The sequence below is a fragment of the Osmerus mordax genome, chromosome 6, assembly GCF_038355195.1.
Source record: "Osmerus mordax isolate fOsmMor3 chromosome 6, fOsmMor3.pri, whole genome shotgun sequence".
In the NCBI taxonomy this organism is placed as follows: Eukaryota; Metazoa; Chordata; class Actinopteri; order Osmeriformes; family Osmeridae; genus Osmerus; species Osmerus mordax.
In genome coordinates, this window is record NC_090055.1 from 816094 (window position 1) to 824908 (window position 8815).

Sequence of the window (8815 nt, forward strand, 5' to 3'; positions counted from 1 at the left end):
AGTGAACATTAGAGATGGTGGGCACGCATACGCATGTTGGCTTTATTGAGGAGTGATTGATCTTGGACAAACGTGGGAAGAAACATATTGTGAAATCGTAGCATACCGCAGGAGATCAGGCTATATCATGGGTTGTGTCTTGTGTGAGCTTTGCTTTTTGTGTCTTCCTGTACCACGTGCTGCATCGCTGAATAATCCGTCAAGCCACCTTGACTTTGAAAGATATTCCATCTCTGACTCTATTTTGGACTAAATCCTCTGAAAGAAAAACCCTATGCTGGCATTTATGAAACCCCCGACACACTTATCATAAAAAACTATTTTTCTTTTATTGCAGTATAGTTATTTACAAAACACAAGCCAATATTAACAGCTCAGTGTTCATAACGCCCAAAATGTGGGTGTTTTCTTTGTGTGTGTGTGTGTGTGTGTGTGTGTGTGTGTGCAGAGAGAAAGAGAGGTTCAATATATGGTCGATATAGTGAACACACATCAGGTTGAAACATAGGGCCTACAACTCCACTCAAAATTCAAAATAAAAATTATAAGACAATACTCTTAGAAACATCTTCTCTCAGTCTTTCCTATTAATTGTGCAAAGAACAATGAAAAGCATTTCTTTCCCATTAATTTCCGGACTTTACCCTTTAAGGGGAAATACAGACTCTTGAATGGACCTTGTAGGGAGCTAACTCGTAGCTTGTGATTGTTGACAGCAGAGGCAGCCTGAGATCCAGGAAGGCTCAGGATTGGTCTGTCTGGACCAGGAAGTAGCTGGTGTTGTTGAAGTCAAAGGCCTCCCTCCCACTCTCCACCACCTCCTCCTGCTCTTCCTCCGATCCTTCCTTTACTTCCACTTCCTGTGGGAGGGGCTCTTTGTGAGGTGGGGGGGCAAAGTTCAGCAGAGCGTGCACTTCCTGGGCTGCTGGAGCTGATGTGGAGGGGGCGGAGTCAGGGAGGCGGGGCTTGTTGTTGCTAAGGCTCACCAACTTGGAGACGAGCCTGTCCTTGTGTCTGAGAGAGGGGGACACGGGGCAGTGAGACTGGGGAAGGAACTACCATGTTCTTAGTTTGTCCTGAGGTGTGAACAGCAGCAGGGATATCTGTCATCATGTCTGGATGTACACAGCTCTATAAGTAGGGCAGGCAATGCAGGGTTTACCTCAACAGGTAGGCGATGAGGAGAGTGACAGACAGTAAAGCACAACACCCAACCACCCACAGGAGGTGAGGTCGCACCTCGTGTGTCACACCAGAAGGTTCAGGGTCTGAGAGCAGGAGAGAGAGGAAGGGAAGACAAAGAAAGAGGGTTTCTTGCACCAGAGCGGAACACAACTAAAAACCGTTTATATGTGCGTGTGCATGTTTATGTGTGTGTCTGTTTATGTGTGTGTCTGTTTATGTGTGTCTGATATAAAACAGGGTGAGGGTGTGTTTGTCCAGTCCCTCTGTACTTCCTGTTTTAAGTTTCATAATGAAACCTTGGTTAGTACGTATAACGACTTTTCTTTCCTGTGACAGCCCCAGAAAACAGATCCAGGGAATTTCAGACATGAGCTAACGAACCCCACGTGTTCATAACACCACAGGCTTGTGAGCTGGAACCACTACGACCCCACAGCCGTGTCCTACCTCTGAGAAGACTACGACCCCACAGCCGTGTCCTACCTCTGAGAAGACTACGACCCCACAGCCGTGTCCTACCTCTGAGAAGACTACGACCCCACAGCCCTGTCCTACCTCTAAGAAGACTACAACCCCACAGCCGTGTCCTACCTCTGAGAAGACTACGACCCCACAGCCGTGTCCTACCTCTGAGAAGACTACGACCCCACAGCCGTGTCCTACCTCTGAGAAGACTACGACCCCACAGCCCTGTCCTACCTCTGAGAAGACTACGACCCCACAGCCGTGTCCTACCTCTGAGAAGACTACGACCCCACAGCCGTGTCCTACCTCTGAGAAGACTACGACCCCACAGCCGTGTCCTACCTCTGAGAAGACTACGACCCCACAGCCGTGTCCTACCTCTGAGAAGACTACGACCCCACAGCCCTGTCCTACCTCTGAGAAGACTACGACCCCACAGCCGTGTCCTACCTCTGAGAAGACTACGACCCCACAGCCGTGTCCTACCTCTGAGAAGACTACGACCCCACAGCCCTGTCCTACCTCTGAGAAGACTACGACCCCACAGCCCTGTCCTACCTCTGAGAAGACTACGACCCCACAGCCGTGTCCTACCTCTGACAAGACTACGACCCCACAGCCGTGTCCTACCTCTGAGAAGACTACGACCCCACAGCCGTGTCCTACCTCTGAGAAGACTACGACCCCACAGCCGTGTCCTACCTCTGAGAAGACTACGACCCCACAGCCGTGTCCTACCTCTGAGAAGACTACGACCCCACAGCCGTGTCCTACCTCTGAGAAGACTACGACCCCACAGCCCTGTCCTACCTCTGAGAAGACTACGACCCCACAGCCGTGTCCTACCTCTGAGAAGACTACGACCCCACAGCCGTGTCCTACCTCTGAGAAGACTACGACCCCACAGCCGTGTCCTACCTCTGAGAAGCTCTTCATCTGTTATGCCAGAACCTTCACCGCACAGGACGAAATAATCACACTGTACGAGAGAGAGAGAGAGAGAGTCAGACTGAAGGTGTGCAAACACAGTGTGTGTGTGTGTGAGTGTATGTGTGTGTGTGTCTCTTACCTTAGTTGTAGCAACACCACTCACAGCAGTGGGTACAGGCGCTGTGGGAACACACATGTATTTAAGATTTTTAAACAGTAGATGTGTGTTACAGTCATGGTGGTGTGTGTTAATGTACACGTGTCTGTTTGGATATTTGATTCGACCTCTCGAGTGCACTCTCTCTCACACACACACTCAGGAAGGAACATTGATCCCTCCCTCTCATGTTGTCATGGTTACCTTTGTGTGTGTCCAGGAAGGGTTGGTGACCTCCCTGGACTACTGCGCTCAGGAGCGGCGGGGTGGGGGGGGGGGGGGGGGGGGAGTGTACACATGTCTGCCTGTCTGTGTGTGTGTGTGTATGAGTGTGTGTCTGTGTGTGTGTCTGTGTGTATGAGTGTGTGTGTGTGTATGAGTGTGTGTGTGTATGTGTGTGTGTGAGTGTGTGTGTTTATGAGTGTGTGAGTGTGTGTGTGTGTATGAGTGTGTGTGTGTATGTGTGTGTGTGTGAGTGTGTGTGTGTGTGAGCGTACCTGTCCAGGTGAGTCCACGCACAGCAGAGCTCCAGTCGCTCCAGATGCCATCAAACTCATCTTTAGTGGCCAGCTGGATGACGTACTCCACCCCAGGCATCGCATCTGTTATCATGTACGAGTGGGCTTCTGTGAACACTTCAGTCTGGACACACACACATACACACACACACACCAAACAGGGTCAGCCAGTTGGCGTTCCACAGAGTAAGCCTGAACACAGTGATTGTCAAACTGGTGAACACATGAAAACTGGACTATTGGACCATAAATAACACCCAGGTAAATACACCCCCCCCACACACACATATACACCCCCACACACCCACACCACTTTTGCCAGTGCTAGAGGCCGGTAGGTGAGGCGATACTGGAGCATGTAGTAGCGGTCTCTCTCCTTCCAGGTGCGAGGGTATGTCCAGGTAACCCTCAGCCTGGTCCTCTGACCCTCCACAGGCAGCACCAGCAGCTCTGACGGGGGGTCTGGCCTCACTGACACACGGGGGGGGGGGGGGGGGGGGGCTTTAGTCACCTTGGACACTACAGCAACTTACATACTGTACCATAACATCATAACATCAGGCCATACACGGCCTGGGGCACTTCACACACACACAGAGACTCACTCACACACAGATGCACACACACACACACACACACACACACACACAGAGACTCACTCACACACAGATGCACACACACACACACACACACAGAGACTCACTCACACACAGAGACTCACAAACACACACAGATCCACACACACACACACAGAGACTCACACACACAGATCCACACACACACACACAGAGACACCCTCTAGCGCTTACGTATGTCCATGGGGATGAAGTGGATGTGGGGGCTGGTGGAGCTTCCTGCAGCGTTGCTGACACACAGGAAGGCGCGGTGCAGAACTCTCAGCTCGTCCTCCTCATGGGCCACGGCACACCAGCAGCGCCTCAGCACAGCAGAGTAGGAGCAGTTCACACGGGAGAACGAGCTTGACAAACTGAGAGAGAGAGAGAGAGAGAGAGAGAGGGGGGGAGAGAGAGAGAGAGAGAGAGAGAGAGAGAGAGAGAGAGAGAAGGGGGGGGAGAGAGAGAGAGAGAGAGAGAGAGAGAGAGAGAGAGAGAGAGAGAGAGAGAGAGAGAGAGAGAGAGACAGAAATTAAGAGACAAGGTCATGGTTAGGGTTACATAAACAAACGCGATGTTGAACATTGAAATCTTTGAAATAACAAGCCTCAAGGACTGGTGCTGTCCTGCGTTAACGCTCTGCCCTGGGGCACTGGAGGGGCAACGCTCTGCCCTGGGGCACTGGAGGGGCAACGCTCTGCCCTGAGGCACTGGAGGGGCAACGCTCTGCCCTGGGGCACTGGAGGGGCAACGCTCTGCCCTGAGGCACTGGAGGGGCAACGCTCTGCCCTGGGGCACTGGAGGGGCAACGCTCTGCCCTGGGGCACTGGAGGGGCAACGCTCTGCCCTGAGGCACTGGAGGGGCAACGCTCTGCCCTGGGGCACTGGAGGGGCAACGCTCTGCCCTGGGGCACTGGAGGGGCAACGCTCTGCCCTGGGGCACTGGAGGGGCAACGCTCTGCCCTGAGGCACTGGAGGGGCAACGCTCTGCCCTGGGGCACTGGAGGGGCAACGCTCTGCCCTGAGGCACTGGAGGGGCAACGCTCTGCCCTGAGGCACTGGAGGGGCAACGCTCTGCCCTGGGGCACTGGAGGGGCCTGAGGGCTCCTCTGGGTGCTCTCACCTCTTACTGAGAAAGAGATGGCACTGAGGCTGTGCCATCACTGGCTGCCGGGACGTCCAATCACAACGGATCTTGCTGCCGGGTGACCTCTTGTAGCATGACAGAGTAGGCTTCTCAGGAGGAACTGAGAAAAGAGAGAGAAAGAAGAGGGGAAAGGGGGGTGTTTGCAGGAAATGAGAAGGAGGTCATGCGATAAGAAAACAGTGTTAGTTGTATAAGTAACAGGGGGCCAGGGGCAGTTACATACTATCCCTAACATGAATCCTGACAGATACAGTGTACGAGGTGTCTGTCCTTGGGCACATTAAACAAACAAAAGTGATGAGTCCTCCTCCTCACCTGCTACTACCACCCTGAAGGAAGACACGATCTTGTTCCTGCGATGGCAGCTGTAGTTCCCTGCGTCTCGGACACTCACAGAGGTCAGACTCAGAGATTCCCCTTTCTCCCTCCGCTCCCCTCTATCTCTCAGCAGCTTGCCGTTAAGTTTCCACTGTGGCCTTCCCACCAGCCCCCTTGCCCCCCTCCCCCCCTCTTCCCCCCCCTCCTCAGAGTCATCCTCACCCCCCTCCACATCCCCTCCCTCGGAGTTAACCCCTCTCACTCCGCCTGCCCTGGTTGGCCACGGCGCTGCCCCAGAAGGAGGGATGTTGTCGCTGGTAGAATGTGTGTATCCAAGATGGCTGACAGCGTGGCTGTTTATTTCTCGACCTCTATACCCCTTCTCTGTTGTCTGTGCTGTTTTAAGTTCACTCTCAGCTTGGACTGCTGCCACAGAGGAGATGGTGGGCTGTTCAGCAGCACCAGCATGCTTCTCTGGGTTCAGTCTCCTCACCCTGACCTGAACAGAGACATTTCTGTCTGCTGTGGCACTAAGGCCTGGGCTGGAAGCCCCTTTTAAAGGAGGGTGTTTTTCATTGACAACAGTTCCCTCGGTCGGGGCAACACTCTCTGCCCTAGTTGCAAAGTTGGAGGCTGTTTCGATGACAGAGTTGTGTCTACGAGCAGTTCTGTCTGTTGTGGAGAGGACAGAGGTGGTCCTCTGTGCTCTGAGGACCACCACCTCCACCCCGTCCACCTTCGCCCAGCCACCGCAGCCCAGAACCAGCTCACTGCCCGGGGGTACAACCAGCACATCAGGAGGGTGCTCTGGAGAAAGACAGAAAACACAAGAGCAGTCAAGCGGGGAGCAGTTGAGAGAGGGAAGAACAGAGGGTGGTGAGCGCGTGTCCTCGGGGGTTCTGTCCTGTGTTTTGGTCTCGGGTGAGTCACATGACCCAGCACAGCCGCGCTGACGGGGTCAGATGTGGATCCTCTCTCGAACTGTATAAAGCCCTAAGATGACCGTCAATCTCTGACTCCAGCCAAACCGACCATGGCATAAAACATTAGCTAGCACTATTCCATTTGGTGTCGTCAAAAGATGGAAACTTTGCTATCGTCAATTTAATCCAAGATCAGCACGGATATTGTAGTTCTTCTAAATCCATTTGCCATGCTTAGCGATACTGAACAGAACTATACTATATTCTACCATTGTCATAATTATCTTAAATGGTCTCATTGCAAAAGCTAAATCGTCTCTAGGGACTTTGAAGCACCTGTGTGCCGATCTGGAGTAAACTGGCGATAGCAAAGATTATAGCAAATACCACACAAACGGAATTGGGGCTCGCTAGCTGCATATTCAGCTATTCTGGGAAGCCAGCCAAATATAAAACCAAAACATGAATTATATTAAAATGACAAAAGGTTGCAGTTTGCGTTGTGTAAAGGGTGAACTCATACAGCTGTCAATCCAGCTGTCAATGCAATCCATTTCACCTTTCCTAACTGACTGTCTAGCTACCTGGTAGATCGAAGCCTATTCTAGAAGAATGGTAATAAATGATAAAAGCCCATCTCCTACTGTAAATAACCTGTACATTGTGTGTGCGGCCAGCATGGTAGAAAAATTGCAGAAAAAAGAAAGACGGACATCAGAGCATTTCAGGACACCAAAACGCAAAGAAAGAACCCTAGTGACCTCATTTCAAAGACTAGTTGATAAAATGTTCATAAATGTTTATGATGGTTCAATTGAGATTATTTTAGATGAGACTGCACCATGCCCATTGTAATTACATAAACTGCACCCATACAGTGTACAGTACATACTGGCCTTTCTTGGTATTGCTGGTTGTAAATACTGTACACCTGCATTCATACTTGACTGATAAGAAACACTACTATAACTACATTTGAACAAGTTGAGACAACCCTTCAGTTACTAACTATAAATGATCCAGGAGTATTAATTATGGTTCCTCAATATACATTTAACATATTACAATGTAGGCTGTGTTACAGCAGTCATTTTGGTGTCCACCTCAGAAATTGCTCTTGAGAAAGTGCTTAATTGAGTGTGCCAAAATTCACAACTTTTTACCCTATGGTTCTAGGGGCTGCCATAGACTCCAATGGCAGAAGAAGTGTAATAATAATAAGAAAAGGTAGAAACACTTAAGTGGCTTCGCGGCTTGGCCACCAATTATAAATAGTTTAATAAAGAGAATCAAATGTGGCAATAGTAAATACATTGTTACATTTGCATCACCTGATATAACTAAATCTCTTACCTGTTGGGGGACAGGGCTCGTGATAGCTGAAGACAGGGTAGAAGAGCGCGCTCAGACACACACTGACCACCCACATGTTCTCACTTGTCCGTAAACTGTCTCTCTCTCAAACTAAATTTCCCATTAGCGCGAACCATCGAAACAAATCTAAATTAAGAAAATAAACACAGTTATAATAGTATTTTCCAGAAGGTGAGTAGAATCAGATCTCAGTAGCTAAATTTAGTTTAACTAAGTAAATTGTACAAACAGTAGCTATACGAACACAAGAGACGGACATTTCCCTATCCCTGTAGTATTTAAAGTCCGTTATTGCGAAACCTTCCTCTTGCCCAAACTCCGCAGAGACACCAGTAGTTTCTCTCTGAGGCACGAGCCAGAATGCGCAGTAGATTATTTGGCTTTGGTTAAAAAAGCGTCTGTTCGTACTTCATCCAGCCTCCAGGTTTCTGCGGCAAGTTTAAAACTTCTGGGCCCTTGAATGTTACATTACATTTAGTCATTTAGCAGACGCTCTTATCCAGAGCGACGTACTACAGGGACACTGCAAGTAGGGTGAAGTGCCTTGCCCAAGGACACAACGTCATTTCGCACGGCCGGGAATCGAACTGGCAACCTTCAAATCACTAGCCCGATTCCCTAACCGCTCAGCCACCTGACTCCCTAATATTCGTGCATTCTTGATTTTAGAACAACATAACTCATATCTCAGATATACATTATATAAAAACTAGCATATTTCCTGTTACAGTCTTCTATATTAAGTTCCTAACAGTTCTTTTTTGTTTATTTTTGTTAAACTTAGAATTCACAGAAAAATTTCAACACTACATTTGTGTTTCCTCTTCAGATGGAGAAAGACTTGAGACATATATTTATCAATGTATGTCGATATGTCATGCGCACACAAGCACGTAAACACACAAAGCCAGGACCTGCGTGATGGGAACCATGTTGTTTCAGCCTCGTGTCTTGTCAGAAAATGCTCTTATTTTAGTTTCTAGAAGGAATAAAAGCCAGAGCCAGAGTAGGGCTCCTCCCAGAGAGAGGGAAGTTATGAGTATTTATTGACCACCGTCCAACATTGTTCCTACACCCGTACTCACCTCCTCCATCTCCGTCAGGGCGGAGGACAGAGGTCGACAGCACAAAAGTTTTTTTTTTGTTTATCAGTTTTGATAAATCACTGCAACACAGAAGCTGCC

The 8815-nt window shown here is 49.6% G+C and overlaps 1 protein-coding gene across 1 annotated transcript; it reads right to left on the reverse strand.

Annotated features, from left to right (window-relative positions):
• Positions 1-267: 267 nt before the first annotated feature.
• On the reverse strand, positions 268-8265 carry il6r (interleukin 6 receptor). The gene is made up of 10 exons (XM_067237959.1): positions 7611-8265; positions 5332-6141; positions 4993-5116; positions 4065-4243; positions 3566-3726; positions 3235-3379; positions 2720-2760; positions 2569-2629; positions 1163-1268; positions 268-1014 (listed from the first exon to the last, which is right to left on the reverse strand). Exons 1-10 carry the CDS (start codon positions 7684-7686, stop codon positions 744-746), a joined length of 1974 nt encoding a protein of 657 aa, XP_067094060.1. The 5' UTR covers positions 7687-8265; the 3' UTR covers positions 268-743.
• Positions 8266-8815: the final 550 nt, after the last annotated feature.